The sequence below is a fragment of the Chrysochloris asiatica genome, unplaced genomic scaffold, assembly GCF_000296735.1.
Source record: "Chrysochloris asiatica unplaced genomic scaffold, ChrAsi1.0 scaffold00154, whole genome shotgun sequence".
NCBI classification, from domain to species: domain Eukaryota; kingdom Metazoa; phylum Chordata; class Mammalia; order Afrosoricida; family Chrysochloridae; genus Chrysochloris; species Chrysochloris asiatica.
Window position 1 is genome coordinate 6,244,780 of NW_006408672.1, and position 16,990 is coordinate 6,261,769.

Here is a 16,990-nt window from a genome sequence, read left to right on the forward strand (position 1 = left end):
AACTGCCTCAAATGAGGGTTAGTTCTAGAAATGTGTGTTTGTCTTGACCATAAAGGTATCTCTACTCAGTGTTTTTCAAATTGCTGGTGGGAAATAATTCATAACCCCAGAATTAATTTTAGGGTGTTCTGAGAGCCCTTGGAGTCCTGGTGTGGCACTGGAGGATAAACCCTGTACTTCACTGAACTGCAAGGAGCTCTGGTAGCGCAGTGGTTACGAATCAGGCTGCTAACCTCAGGGCCAGCAGTTCAAAACTACCAGCTGTTCCATGGGAGAAAGATGAGGCTTTCTGCTCCCATAAAGATGTACAGCCTTGGAAACCCTGTACAGGGTCACTATGAGTCAGAACCGACTCCATGGCACATAACAACCACAACATTGAACTGCAAGGTCAGCAGTTCAAATTCATCATCCACTCGTCAGAAATCCCATACATGGTTACTATGAGTCACATCTGACTTAAAAACAATAACAACCAGAATAAATAGAATTCAAAGGACTGTAATAGACTAGATTAAAAATGTAAAATATACGCTGTTGTTAAGTGCCGTCGAGTAGCGTCCCTGTATATGGTTTCCAAGGGGCATCTGGTGGGTTTTGAACCACTGACCTTGTGGTTAGCAACCCAGTGCTTAATAACAGAGGATTTCAAAAAGTTTTTGGAAAAATGAAGTTAAAAGATAATGGAATTTTTCAATAAACTTTTTGATCTCCCATCCCCTTATATGTGTCCACTTAATACACAACATGCACACCTCAATATCTGTGTAGTTTCTTGGTTTTTGCTAGAATTTACTAGAATTGTATTTCTTACAATGGATTCCTTCTTCAAAGTGTGAACACCCATGGCCTAGGTGAATTTCCTTAATTACCCACATTTTACTGTTAAGTATATTCCCCATCATATAAAAGGACAGACTGAGAAGTTTGAATTGGAAAGTGGCCAAAACTGTGGCACTAAGAACTTGTCACTGCTCAGGTTCCTTGTCCTCAAGGATATTGTCTGGGCTGTAAGTCTCTTCTCACACAAGTTCACCCCTTGCGTTTTCCTCTTTACTACACGGACTTTCCAGCAACTTTGGGATTGAGCCAATACCAGATAGCCCTAGAAGAGCCTCCTGTTAGGACATCAGGGTCACTGTCCCAAGCAAATGGTGTTACGTCAAGAGAGACCGTTCTGCAAATGTTCACTTTCCATAGTGTTTGTGCTGAATTTCAAGTTGAGATAATAAAGTCAGGAAAGCAGCACAAAATTGAAAAATAGAAAGTTCTTACAGCTTTACTTCTTTCTGCCTTATGGGGCTTTGTGTTTTTTGGTCTCTACTTTCTCTGATATTGAAAGTATATTTTAAATGCAATTTCAGTGTTGAGATAAATTGCTTAATAAAGTGCTTTGAAAAATAATTGGGCTCCTAGAGAGCACAGCTTGTAACTGCTTGGCTTATGAAGCCCCAAATACTTAATTTGCACTTCTTGTGTTTAGTCAATAGAAAAAAATAAAAATAAAAATAACAAAGCTACAGTGAGGAATTCAGTTATTTGTTTGTACATCCTTACAATACACATCCCTTGTATTCCTGATACCAGGGAGCAGTGTTAACAGTTGTAACTTCGGTGGACACTACGACACTCGCTTTTGCGTGTTTGTTGTTCTGTTTGGGAAGGTTGTTCTGGCCTCTGCTATAGACAAGCTGTAAAGTAACTCGGTTTCCACTGTGTTTGGTGTTCCAGCGCCTGCACAAATCCTGACCTTCAGTGGAACAGTGACAACTCCTTGGATGAAAGATATTGCCTTGCCTTGTAAAGCTGTTGGGGACCCTTCTCCCGCAGTAAAGTGGATGAAAGACAGGTAACCAGTAACCCAATGTACACTTACTAAAAGCCTTAGAGATGACATGGGGCATCCTTGTGTTGGGTCTTGCGATCTTCTGATTTGTATTCGTTAATACTAGCTGAATAAACCAGGGAACCTACCAGTTCTTTTACAAGAGGAGTGTCGGGGTCTGCCCTCGACATAGTTGTCACGAGTGTTTGGTTCACGAGGAGGGGAGATCCAGCAGCGATAGGGATAGTGAAAGAATACACAGACAAACAGAAGAAGGGAGACAATGAGGCACCCCAAAGCCAGGGTGGATACATCACTGGTGGGCAGGCTTGGGACTACAGGCATCATGGCCTCTGCAGGCAGCAACTCACTGCCCTGCAATCTTTACTGCATGCCTTCCAACCCGTAACGCACCGCAATCTTTACTCCATGCCTTCCAACCAGTAATGCACACCTGGGGAGGCCCGGGCCTCTGCTTTATTTAGGGGAGGAGTTTCACACCAAGCTGGGAGGGACTAAAACAGGATACAGCTAACATCAGTAATTTTCCAGACATTCAGGTAACTTTACATTGTACTTCGCTGGTTCGAATCCCAGGCCAGCAACTTGGATTCTCAGGCCCAATTAACATATCTATAGCCCCTGAGGTCAGTTGGGGGAAGGTGAGAGTTCTGCAGGAGATGCCCAGGTGAATGGGCTGCACCTGGAAAAGAGATTCGGGAGGATGGGTTCTTTGTCTATAGAACAAAGAACCGAGAAGTAGCTAAGATATTTTTAGTTAATCCTTTGGAGAAAGGTTTAACCTTGCAACCTTTAGTTAGGAAAATATCACATTTATCTGTGGATTTTCAAAGGCTCCGTGTATTAATTTAATATATATAACTGAATATTAAGATGAAAGCAATTTGCCATTAACTGCCAGTGGCCTCATTTGTTACACTCGGGCCCATAGGGCCTCGAATTTCTGACCAGTCTTACACGGTCTGCAACAGAGGAGAAAAATCTCAACTTCAGCATTTTAAGTATCTGATCTACTGTCAATCATTTATGTATCTATCATTGAAATTCATAAGAAAATATTTGCAAGGTAAATAGTGTAACCAATCCAGTAATATTTGTGAACATTTGCTTTATCTTATCACATACTTTATCTGTATACTGGAGATGAATGTCCCCAAGGTTATGATGAGACTTTGTACTTCTCTTCTCTCCTCCCAAGATCATAGACCACCCATCCCTAACTCATAAGCTCTGAGAAATCTCTTATAGAAATGGAATGCACTTGAGCTTTGCAAGTTGAAAATCCGATTTTCCATATTCAATAGTTATTCCTAAATAATAACAACCAAGACAGACAGAAGTAGTCAACTGTGTAACTTTCTAAAGTGCTTTATCTCATTCATAGGAAAACAATAGGATACAAATGTTTGTTGCTGTCGTTAAGAGCCAGTTCTGACCCATAACAACCCTGTATAGGGTTTCCAAGGAGCAGCTGGTGAGATTGAACCTCCAACCTTGCAATTCAAGCCAACATTACAGTCCAGTGCATTAGCCCACAGCACCATACTAGAACTCCAGGGTGTAAATTAGAGTACAGTATCGACAGCACTTAACAACAACAATATATCCCAATAAGGAGCTCTGGTAGCGTAGTGGTTACGAATCAGGCTGCTAACCTCAAGGTCAGCAGTTCGAAACTACCAGCGGTTTCGCGGGAGAAAGATGAGGCATTCTGCTCCCGTAAAGATTTACAGCCTCGGAAACCCTGTGCAGGGTCACGATGAGTCGGAACCGACTCCATGGTACTTAACAACAACAACAACCTATATCCCAATGGACTCCTTGTATGGCACTGTAGCATCAGCACTGAACTTCAAACTACAAGGTCCAGAGTTCAAACTCACCAGTTTCTCCTTGAATAACCTGTACAGGGTTGCTATGAGTCGGAACTGACTCTACAGCACATAACAACAACAAATATAGCCCTATATAGACAATTGCTGTGGAGTCTATTTTGACTCATGGTGGCCCCATGTGTGCCAAAGAAGAACTATGCTCCATAGGGTTTTCGATGGTTTCTTCAGAAGTATATCCTGGTTTCTTCAGAAGTATATCCCTAGGCCTTTCTGCTAATGCACCTCTGTTAAGTTGTTATGCACCATCAAGTCAATTCTGACTCATAGTGACCCTGTGTAGGGTTTCCAAGGAGCAGTTGGTGGATTTGAACTGCCAACCTTGTGGTTAGCAGCCTAGTTCTTATTCAACTGTTCCATACAAGGACTCCAAGGCACTTCTGGGTAGACTCGAATTGCTAACCTTTCAATTAGCAGCTAAGTGCATTAACCATTTGCACTGCCCAGAAACTCCATGTTCAAATAGATTATATAGATAGATGCATAAATAAATACCAAACCAAACTCACTGCCATGAAGCTGACTCTGACTCATAGTGAACCTGTCTGGAGTTTCTTAGACTGTAAATCTTTATGGGAGCAGAGAGCCTCATCTCTCCCCTACAGAGTGGCTCAAAGGTTTGAATTGCCAACTGGGTGGTTAGCAGCCGAGTGACTATACTACAGTGCTATCTGGGTTCTTATATAGATAGCTCTATGAGTCAGAACCACCAAGTCGGTTCTGACTCATAGAGACCCTGTATTGTCACTACAAGGAGCACCTGGAGGTCTGAACCACTAACCTTGCTGTTAGCAGTCCAATGCTTTTCCTAGAGTGCCACACTAGAACTGTAGATAGATGGATGCTGATATTGCTGTTACATGCTTTCCGACTAGCTCCAACTCATAGTGACTCAATGTAGAGTTTCTGAGGCTATATACCTACAGGAACAAAAAGTCTCATCTTTCTCCTGCGGAGCAGCTGGTACATTTGAATTGTTGACCTTGAAGTTAACAGCCCAACATGTAACCCTCTATGGTACCTGGGTTCTAGGATATAAATAAGGATTCACATTCACTTATGAGCATATGCAGTGGTTATGTGTGTGGAGTCGGTTCCTAACCATAGCAACCCTATACACGGTTTCCAAGGATGTAAATCTTTACGGGAGCAGAAAGCCTCAACTTTCTCCCACGGAACCGCTGGTAGTTTCGAACTGCTGACCTTGAGGTTCGCAGCCCGATTCATAACCACTACGCTACCAGAGCTCTTTTGTGAGCATCTAGATTTCATATAATTAGTCAAAGTAACAACTATTGTTCAAACCAAAGCACTTACAAGGCGTAAAACACTGAAACAATGGGTATGGTTTAGGGATTACTTTTCTCAAATCTCAGACTTGTCAGACAGAGAAAGTAGCCAGGGGTATTATGGGTTAGGTGTATAGCTGCTATCAAGTCAGTGGTTCAAGCCCAATAGCCACTCTGAGGGAGAAAGATGAGGCTGCCTGTACCCATAAAGATTTATGGTTTCAGAAACCTTATACAGGGTCATTATGAATCAGAACCAACTAGATGGCAGTGGAGATTTTTTGTTGATTTTCCTTTGGGTTTTGTTTTACTACATTAGAGGAGGGAGAAACCCATTATGGGGACATGGCTGTCACAGGTTTGCGCGAGGAGCCTACCAGCCCAAATAAGAACCCCGACCCTCCGCACAGACCTGCCCTTCAACATGACATATTTGACAAAAAAAAACAAAAACAAAAAACTCCATGGCTTGATTCTTTTCATCATATGTTGTTGTTGTTGTTATGTGTCATGGAGTCGGTTCCGACTCATAGTGACCCTGTACAGGGTTTCTGAGGTTGTAAATGTTTACAAGAGCAGAAAGCCTCATCTTTCTCCCGCAGAACAGCTGGTAGTTTCAAACTGCTGACCTTGCGGTTCGCAGCCCGATTCGTAGCCACTACGTTCATCATATAATCAATCATAGTATATTTCTCACCTGACATAAGAACACTAAGCTTCCAAATGGATTGCTTGCTTCAGAGAGAGTCTGTATGCTTTTCCCCAACTTCAGCTAATTTGGGTTGTAATTTCTTTAATCTGTGCATTTTTTTTCCTGTGAGGTAGTAACGGGACACCCAGCCTAGTAACTATTGATGGGCGAAGGAGCATCTTTAGCAATGGAAGCTTCATTATCCGCACGGTGAAGGCTGAAGATTCAGGATATTACAGCTGCATCGCCAACAACAACTGGGGATCCGATGAAATCATTTTAAACTTACAAGTGCAAGGTATGGAAATTTGAGACTCTTTTTCTAATCTCTTTTGCATGTTTGTTAGCATACATTTATGCAAAAACTCAAACAAATTTTATAACCAACACAAAGAACTAATTGTTACTGTCATGTTACATAAAAATGCATATTAATTTAAAAATATAATTAAACAAATCAAAGAAAAACTCATAATTTCATTGTTTGCATAAATATATTTTAGTATATATTGTCTTGTCTCTGTTTCCTTTGTCTGTGCATCTCTGAAAAAGTCTTTATTAAAAAGTTGCTGAAATAGTCACTGAATGTGCTGTCTATACATATATAAGTATAACCTGGTATGGCGCTGTGGGCTAATACACTAGACTGCAATGTTGTTTGAACTGCAAGGTCTATGGTTCAAGCTCACCAGCCACTCCTCAGAAACCCTGTACAGAGTCTCTATGGGTTGGAACCGACTCGACAGCATACAATAACAACAACAACAAGTATAACCTAGAAAGCACAAATGTTTATATATATCAGATAGAGACACCATATGATAAGCACTAGACTGCAAACCACAAAGCCCACATTTTGAGCCTACTCCTTGGGAGAAAGATGAGGTTTTCTGCTCCTGCAAAGATTTAAAGCCTTGGAACCCTATACAGGGTCACTATGAGTTGGAACTGACTTGGTGGCACTTAAGAACAATATATGTATGCATATGCATATATGTGGAGACCTGGTGTGGCACTGTGGGTTAATGCACTGGACTGCAAAGTTGGTTTGAACCACAGGTCAGCAGTTCAAATTTACCATCTGCTCCTAGGAAACCCTGTATATGTTCACTATGAGTCAGAAGCGACTCAATGGCACTTAACAACAATGACATACATATATTTATGTATGTAAACATAAAATACGTATAAGTTGTACTTTTACATCTGCTAATGAAGTAAATTTTTATATGAAACGTATGTAAAAAGGGAACTAACTAAAACTCTAAGTATATTGCTAAAATATTTAACAGTGTATTGAATACAGGGCATTTGATTTTTTTTTTCTTGATATTGTATACAAAAAGTACACAATAGTTTCCTGAGATCTTTGTATTAAAATTGTGTGTAAAATTCCTAAATGATTTCTGATCTGGTTCAGGTGTGATGTTTTATTAGTGAAAAAGTAAAAACATATGCTGCCTTGGATTTAAGTGTGGTTGGGTTAATAAACTACAACAAGTAAAAATAAAATTAATATTGCTTTCAGCAGTGAGTAAGTTGAGGGAGAAAGATAAGAGAAGGGGAGAAAGAACACAACATTAAAAAAAAAAAATTTCCCCTTTTGGTGTTTCTGTCCTCAGAGCTAGTTCAGTGACACCAGAGATGGAAGCAGAGATGGGGATATGGAGAGAGGGAGTAGCCTGAGGACTCTAGATTCATGGAAAGAGAGGGACTGAGAGCTGGAGGCCAGGAGGCAGACTTGCAGAATGTGCCCTTTGGTGGTTTAAATTATTACATATGCCTGAGTGTTTTTAAAAAAGAAAGCTAAAATGAATAGAGAGAAATATTGTTAACTGATGTTACATGGAGGGGATTATAACCATTGTAAATGAAACACAGTGTATGACTTGTTGAATGTAAAACTGATGATCTGCTGTATGAACTTTCACTTAATTCACAATAACAAGTTAAAAACATATATTAATAATATTGAGACCTATTAGAAGAAGTATGCATTCTTTAAACCTTATATGACCTTTCAGATTCATATTTTAGCTCTTTAACCTTCAGAAATTGGGGTGTATGTATGTGTGCATATGTGTAAAGAGAGAGAAAGAGAGAGACCCTGGGTGGTACAAACAGCTAAGAACTCTAAAAGGTTCACCCAGAGGTGCCTTGGAATGGAAGAATGTCCTGGCAATTGACTTCAATAAATCATCTTTGAAAATCTATTGGAGCACAGCTCTACTTGAACACACATGATGTTGCCATGAGTTGGGTTGACTCAGAGGCAACTGGGTTGGTATGTTAAGGAAAAAAAAAAAAAAAGGAAAAACCTCAAACACACTGGTGCTGAGATGTCAGTGTTAATTTATGACAACCCCACGTGTTTACAGAGTAGAACTGCTCTATGGGGTTTTCTTGGCTGTAAACTTTGTGGAAATGGATCACCAGGGTTTTCTTTAATGGCACTGCTGAGTAGGTTTAAACTGCAAATCTTCAGGTCCATTGTAGTTGTATAAGTGCCATTAAGTCGTTTCCAATTCATACAAACCCTGTATAGTGTTTCTGAGGAAGGAGTGACTAATGGGTTTGAACCTCCAACCTTTCAGGTAGCCATCCAGTGCTTAGCCTACAGTGGCATACCAGGACATGCTGTTTGTGTAACCTAAAGACACCCACTGTCTACTTTTCCTTCTCCCTGTTTCCAGCCCATAGAAAAATGGTATAGCTGAGTGGATGTCACTGATCTACACTATAATCGTGGCTGAAATTCAGAATCAAACAATGCATGCCTCCTTTGTAGATTTAAAGAAGGTTTCAGTTAGCGATGAACAACTCAGAAACTCAAAAAAAAAAAAAAAATGATGAGGAAATGAGTGAGCTATAAATCCAAGTAGAAATAGGATTGAATTTTTGTGAGAGCCAATTGTCTTAAATAATAGATTCACTCTATTCTATCTCTTTAGCCCAGGATATCAACGAACTAGACATTTTGACAGAAGTGAATTGCGTATTTTGGCAACCTAAAACATTTATTTAATAAATGGCTGTTAAAAATGATTTGGTAAAATGACTGCTCAGGAAGCTTAAAAATGTGAAAAACTAATTCTTTCTTTAAACACTGTTTCCTATCTAGTTCCACCAGATCAACCTCGGCTTACCGTATCCAAAACTACGTCTTCCTCCATTACTCTCTCGTGGCTCCCTGGAGACAACGGGGGCAGTTCAATCAGAGGTAAGAAGATACAGGTTGTCAACAACAGTTGATTAACTGTCATTACCCATAGGCCAATGAGTGACATCTTCATCAAGTAATTGTTATGTGTCTGGTTGTTCTCTCTCCCCTCCCAAAATGACATCACATAATTAATTCTTCCATTATCTAAACAAGAAAACACACATCTATTTTTATGGTCTTTGTTGATGCTCAATTCATTCATCCAGGGAATCTCATTCATAAATTTTTATTGTGCATTCAATCAGTGTTAAACATTAACAAATGCACAAAGAATGGGATAAACAAACAAACAAGCAAATTGGATGATCTCTCACCTAAGATTCTGAATACTGTTTCTTCTCCACGTCTCACAATTATGCATTCACTCATTCTTTCATGATTCATGTATTCAGTCATGCCTTAAAAGAAATCATGGTTGTTACTATTCTGACTTCAGTGATCAAAGACCGAGAACCTCAAGTTAGATGGGAAACAATTTTTTTGCACAGAGCTCTTGTAATTTGTACAATGTAGAAAAGAATGTTGTTGTTGTTAAGTACCGTAGAGTCGGTTCCAACTCATACTGAGCCTGCACAGAGTTTCTGAGGCTACAAATCTTTACGGGAGCAGAAAGCCTCATCTTTCTCCCGTGGAACAGCTGGTAGTTTCGAACTGCCAACCTGGAGGTTAGCAGCCCGATTTGTAACCATTATGCTACCAGAGCTCCTCATAGAAAAGAATAGACAAGGTCAATATTGGAGTCCTGGTGTGCCTTTGTGGGTTAATGTGCTAGACTGCTAGGACTGTTTGAACAGCACAGTCAGCAGTTCAAGGCGAAGAAACATCAGTAACCCTGTACAGGGCTGCTATGGGTCAGAACTGACTCGATGATACCTAACAACAACAACATATTGAAAGGAGGGGTCCTGGTGTGGCACTGTAGGATAATGTGCTGGACTGCAGGGTCAGTTTGAACAGCAAGGTCAGCGGTTCAACTAACCAGCCACTCCTTGGAAACCCTGAGTTGGAACCGACTTCATGGCACTTAACAACAATGTTATATTAGGTGGAGAACCCTTGTGTGGTGAACTAGACTGGTAATTGCAAAGTTAGAAGTTCAAGTGCACCAGCGGCTCTTAGAAACCTTATGTTATTGTTGCGAAGTGTAGTCAAGTTGGTTTCGATTCGTAGAGACCCTGTATAGGGTTTCCAAGAAGCAACTTGCAATTCAAACTGACCCGTGGTCCAGTGTTTTATCTTGCAGCACTACACCAGGACTCGCAGAAACCCTATACAGGGTTGCAGTGAGTGGGAGCTGACTCAACAGCACACAACAACATACTGAAAGGAATGAACTATCATATATGGAGTTGGAAGACATAATTCTTAATAAGTTTGTGGTACAAGATTGTTATTAGCTACTGTTGAGTCAATTCCAACTCAGGGTATCCCAATGTATGCACAGCAGAACTGTGCTCCCTTGGGTTTTTTGAGGTTGTGTCCTTTCAGAAGCCGATTGCTTGGACTGTCTTCCAAGGCACCTCTGAATAGGTTCAGACTACCAATCTTTTGGCTAATTGTTGTTGTTGTTAAGTGCCATCGGGTCGGTTCCAACCCATAGCGACCCTGTATAGGATTTTCTGAGGAGCAGCTGGTGAACTTGAACCACTGACAATGTGGTTCAAACCGACTTTGTAGTTCAATGCATTAACCCACAGTAGTAGTCACGTGTTTAACCATGTGTGCCACCAGGGAATCTGTGAAATAAGGAAAGGGAGTTCATCCAGAGGAAGAGACTGAGGAGGCAGAGGAAGAAAGGTCTGGTTGACAAACAAATAGGTCCTGGATGAGGTGGGGAATAATGTGCAGCCGTCTGAAGGCAGAAGACTTCCTTTTTTTCTGAGGAAGGAGGAAGGGTGGAAAGATAATTGGAAATGCAGGGACATTTTGCAGTTGAAATCCATGGTGTTTTGGGCTCACCTCCTTCGAGCTCCTGAGACCAGATTGTTTTATGTCTTCCCAACTTCCCAGTTTACATAGCAGGAAAGTCAGCAAATACTGAAAATCAAGTCTCATTGTTTTTTGTTTTGTTTTATTTTAAAGAGCCAGTGTTAAATATTTATCAGCACTCCACTGGGTAAAGTGAGGAGGAGCTTTACTTGTTTGGGGGAGAAGAAAATATGGGGTTATTTTTACTATCTAGTAGGATGATTCGAGGTGATGATGTGGCTGTGGGTTGAAGGAGAGTGGGAAAGATTTGTAACAGCTGCTGTGTGAAATGCACCATGGATTCATTAATAGATGAGCAGAGTAATTGCCATGCAGCAGTGAGGACCCAGCTGCAGATAAATAGCACACAGTGTAATGATCACGATGATCACAATTATCAAGTGATGCTGAACAGCTGGGATAAAGAGAGGGCCCTGGGCTTCCAAGGTTGGTGATTGCCAAGGCAAATGTGGTCAGGAGACTCACACTTCTGGTGAGAGGATTCCTGAACTGGTATTCACCAGAGCTCCAAGACTGGTTAAAGAACCTCATCCTGATGGGAATAAAACAGAGCACTTATTAATGGGTTGGCCATTCCTAGGACTCTAGGCTCGAAGGGAGTGAGGTTTTCATTATGCAAATGTGAACAAGTGAAGGAGATAGAACAAGAAGGGTATCAGAGATGTAGATCTTAGAGATGAAGTGCATCTTAGTGATAAAGACTTTCTAAGACAAAGACAACCTGTGTGTCTGAAACGTTGTGTTTGTCACAGCCATTGGCAGCTAGGAGTCTTGAGTCAGAACATACACTTACAAGAGAGCACTGATGCCACAGAGGACAAAGGCAGGTTACAGGGACCTGTGTTTGTCCATCACCAAGGAATAGAGATTCCCCACTGGTTGATGTATTGGTAGTCGCCATTGACTTGGTTCTAACTGATAGTAACACTATGCACAACAGAATGAAACACTGCCTGATCCTGCACCAACCTCTCAGCAGTTTTTATGTTTGAGACCATTGCTGCTGCCACAGCATCAATCCATCTCATTGGGAGTCTTCCTCTTATTCACTGATCCTTCAATTTTTCAAGAATGATGTTCTTCTCCAAAGACTCCAAAAATATAAGAAGTGAAATCTTACAGTCCTCACTTTTAAGGAACATTCTGGTGTACTTCTTCCAAACCAGATTTGTTGATTATTCTGACAGTTCATGATACTTTCAATATTCTTCTCCAACACCGTAATTCAAATGCATCAATTCTTCTATGATCCTCCTCATTCATTATACAACTTTCACATTCTTATGGTGTAATTGAAAATACTGTGGCTTGGGACAGGGACAGCTCAGACCTCAAAGAAACATTTTTGCTCTTGAGCACTTTAAGGGGGTCTTTTACAGCAGATTTGCCTCATTTGATTTCTTGGCTCCTGCTTCCATAAGCGTTGATTGTGGATACAAGCAGAATGAAATTTTTGACAACTTCGTTCTTTTCTTTGTTTGTTGCTGTTATGTGCCATGGAGTCAGTTCCGATTCATAGCGACCCTGTACAGGGTTTCCAAGGCTGTAAATCTTTATGGGAGCAGAAAGCCTCATCTTTCTCCTGCGAAGCAGCTGGTAGTTTCAAACTGCTGACCCTGAGGGTAGCAGCCCAATTCGTAACCACTACACTACCAGCGCTCCTTTACCATGAAGTTTTGGCCCAGTTGTGAGGATTTTTGTTTCCTTTACAGTGAGGTGCAATCCATACTGAAGGCTGTGGACTTTGATCTTCATCAATAAGTAGTTTAAGTCCTCTTCACTTCCAGCAAGCCAGATTGTATCATCTGCATGTCAACCACTATTAATGAGTTTCCTCCATTCCTGATGCCATTTTTTTTCTTCATATAATCCAGCTTCTGTTAATATTTTCTCAGCATACAGATTGAATAAGTATTGTGAAAGGGTATAACTCTGGTACACACCTATCTTAATTTTAAATTAGGATTGTTGTTAAGTTCAGTCAAGTTGGTTCTGACTCATAACCACCTTGTATCAGGTTTCCAAGAAGCAGCTGGTGAGCTTGAACCACCAACTTTGTAGTTCAAACTAATTTTGTAGTCCAGCACATTAACACACGACACCACATGAGCTCTTAAGTTATGCAGTAGCCCCTTATTCTGTTTTAATGACTGTCTCTTGGTTTGTATATAGATTCCTCATGAACACAATTAAATGTTCTGGAATGCCCATTCTTCACAATGTTATCCATAGTTTGTTGTAATCACACAGGCAATACTGTTGCATAGTCAATAAAGCACACATAAGCAACTTTCTGGTATTCTCTGCTTTTAACCAGGATTCATCTTGACATCAGCAATAATATCCCTTGTTCCACATCCTCTTCTGAATCTGGCTTCAATTTCTAGCTGCTCCCTGTCAATGTGCTGCTGCAAACGTTTTTTTAATTATCTTCAGCAAAATTTCACTTACATATGATATTATCCAATTATTTCTACATTCCATGGGACCACCTTTCTTTAGAATGGGTACAAATATGAATATTGTCCAATCAGTTGTCCAGGTAGCTGTCTTCCAAATTTCTTGGTATAGATCAGAGAGGGCCTCCAACACTGCATCAGTTTGTTGAAAGATTACAATTTGTATTCTATCAATTCCTAGAGCCTTATTTTTTGCTAATACTATCAGTGCAACTTGGACTTCTTCCTTTCATGCCATTAGCTCTTAATCATATAATTACCTTTAATCATATAATTTAATACCTAAAATGATTGAACACTGACCAGTCCTTTTTGGTACAATGACTGTATTTCTTCCAACTTCATTTGATGCTTCCTGCATCATTCAACATTTTGCCCATATATTGTTGTTGTTAAATGCCATCACTTTAGTTCCAACTCATAGTGGCCCTTTATAGTGTTACCAAAGAGCAACTGGTGTGTTAAAACTGCCAACCTTATGGTTAAAACCACCTTGCAGTTGAATGCTTTTTCCTACAGTACCACAACAGGACTCCATTTTGCAACCTTGAATTGTTTCTTTAGTTCTTCAGCTTGAGAAATGCTTAACATGTTCCTACATTTTGGTTTTCTAACTCCAGGTCTTTGCACATTTCATTATAAGACTGTATTTTGCCTTTTCAAGTTGCACTTGAAATTTTCTGTTCATCTCTTTTACTTTATCATTCCTTCCTGTCACTTTAGTTTCTCTAAGTTCAAGAGCAAGTTTCAGAATCTTTTCTGACATCCATTTTGGTCTTTTCTTTCTTTCCAGTTTTTTTTTTTGTTGTTGTTGTTTTTTTTTAAATGACCTTTTGCTTTTTTTTCCATATATGATGTTCTTGATGTCATCCTACAACTCCTCTGGTCTTCTGTCATTGTGTCTAGTAGATTTGTTCTTGAAGTGATCTCTAAATTGAGGTGGGATATACTTAAGGTCATATTTTGGCTCTCATGGACTTGATTTAAATTTTCTTCAGCTTCACCCTGAACTTACATATGAGCTATTGATGGTCTGTTCCACAGTCTGCCCGTGGCCTTGTTTTGGATGATGATAATGAACTTCTTAATCATCTCTTCCCCCAGTTGTAGTCAATTTGATTCCTGTGTATTCCATCGGCTGAGGCTCATGTGTTTAGTCACCATTTATGTTGTTAACAAATGATATTTGCAAGGAATAAGTCATTGGTCTTGCACCATTCTATCATGGAATATCACCAAGGCCATATTTTCAAACCATGGATCATTCTTTGTTTCCAGCTTTCACTTCCAGTCACCAGTAATTATCAATGATTCTTTATTGCATGTTTGATCAGTTTCAGACTGAAGAAGTTAGTAGCATTCTTCAATTCCGTTGTGATTAAATTTGAATAATAATGGTATCATCTTTGTAAGTGTATGGATATTATTCTATCAAAGACAGCATTGTACTTTAAGATAGAACTTGAAATGATCTTTTTAAGGATGAAAGCAATGTTATTACTCTATAGTTTATTATTCCCAGAATGGTAAATCTTATCATTGCCAAATTCAGAATGGCCAATAACAGTCTATTTCAGCTCAGTAATGCATAAGATATTGATCTTTATGCATTCCATTTAATTGTTACAACTTCCAATTTTCCTAGATTCCTACTTCGTATAGTCCATATTCCATTAATGGATGTTTGCAGCTGTTTCTCCTCATTTTGAGTTATGCCCCATCAGGAAATGAAGGTCCCGAGGGCTTTACTCCATTCATACCATCATGGTCATCTCTACTTTTAGAAGGCAGCTCTTCCCCAGTCACATTTTCAACCTAAGGGACTCATCATCCACGATTATATCAGATAGTGTCCCACTACTATTCACAAATTCATCATTCAGTGGCTAACCATTCAGACATGGTCCGCCTTCTTTTCTTCCTAGTCTGTCTTAGTCTGGAAGTGCCACTGATACCTGTCCACTGTGAGTGATCCTGCTGGTATTTAAAATACTAGTCACGTAGCTTCTATCATCATAACAACACATGAGCCACCACCATACGACAAACTGACAGATGAGTGGTGGTTCTCACTGGTGGTTAAAAAAAAAAAAAAAAAATCAAACCCATTTGTCTTAGGCTAGGTTCTCTAGTACAGCCAGTGCAACTATATATGTGTATATATATATATTGCTGTTGTTAAGTGTCGTCGAGTTGGTTTTTACTCATAACAACCCTGTATAGGGTTATCCCAAGGAGCGATTGGTGAGTTTGAATCACCAAACTTGTGGTTCAAACTGACCTCATGGTCCAGTGCTTTAGCACACAGCTCTCCACCAGGACACACTCAGCTCTCTGTCTCTCTGTATGTATGCATATATATACATATACACACATATACATTAAGAGAAGTTTCTATCAAGGGAATGGTTCACAATTATAGATAGGAGAGTCCCATGTCCAGGTCAGCTGAGCCATGATTAGTAAGCAGGGTCACCAGGAGTCCCAAGTCCAGGCCAGGCGAACCAAGATTGGCACATGGGTCTGGGAAGGCAGGAATCCCAAGTCTAGGAACAAAGCAGGAGCACAGTGTTGGAGCTGAGATGGCAGCAGGGTGAAGGGAGACTAAAGCCTGGGTGGGTGTGCAAAGCACATGAGCCAGGGTGACAGGAGCAGGCATGCAGGATACTCTGGTGGGACTCCGGTTTTCCAGGCACACTGGGTGGACATGCCCAGCAGGCAAAGGCACAATAGAGCAGGCCACTAACTCAGGCTCAAAGAACCAGAGGTTGGAGGATGACCCAGCTGTGAGATCTAGATCCAGATGAAAAGAGAGTGAGTCTTTCCTGCTTGTCCATTATCTTGGGAGCAGATCATACCCCAAAGGAAACATCCTTTCAATTGATTCGCTGCTCATAAAAATCATCACAGTGTTAACTATCAACTGCCAAACAACTGGGAATCCTGGCTCAATCAAGTTGACACAAAACTAAAACTATCACACCATTGTTCTTGAACTGATTCCAACTTCTGGCAAGCCCTTGTGTGTCAGATTAGAGCTGTGCTCTGTTGGGTTTTCCATGGATCATTTTCCAGAAGTAGATCACCAGTCCTTTCTTCTGAGTGGGAAGTTTCGATCGTAGAATGATAAAGCAACAAGCAAGAACAATCCTCTCAATATGCAGAACACAGAGAAGATGGTGTGGGTGGAGCTGGATTGAGAACTGGATATGAAGTGAGAGCACAAAGTGAGGCCCATCGTTAACCTGTCACGTATTGATGGAACTGGGAGGATGCAAATTAGGATCACAGGAGAGAGCAGATGAGGCTCGGGAAGAAGGAAGCACCCATGGCTTCTGTGAGGCAGGAGAGAGGGCTGGATGAACGGACCCATGAATGTTCTGACCATGCCTATAGAAGTTGTCTCATTTCTATCCAAGATGAGTGGAAAGCATATGGGATGGGAGCTGCTCTGCCTGTGTTAAAAAAGGGTGTTTCCTAGGGCAGGACAGAAAATACCGGTCATTGGTCTATAGAGACCATGTGCCTAGTAAGCTAGTACAGGCTGCACGAGTGTGAGTGTATAGAAGAAAAGAGGGATAGAACAGACATGTAAAGATGT

General features: G+C 40.5%; 1 protein-coding gene across 1 annotated transcript in view; it reads left to right on the forward strand.

Moving 5' to 3' along the window:
- Nucleotides 1–16,990, forward strand: part of DSCAM (Down syndrome cell adhesion molecule) — an 888,132-nt gene that overhangs the window by 758,200 nt on the left and 112,942 nt on the right. The window contains exons 26-28 of the mRNA XM_006870860.1: nucleotides 1,732–1,849; nucleotides 5,853–6,016; nucleotides 8,840–8,938. Of these exons, the coding sequence (XP_006870922.1) occupies nucleotides 1,732–1,849; nucleotides 5,853–6,016; nucleotides 8,840–8,938 (381 nt within the window). The remainder of the gene's footprint in view (nucleotides 1–1,731; nucleotides 1,850–5,852; nucleotides 6,017–8,839; nucleotides 8,939–16,990) is intronic.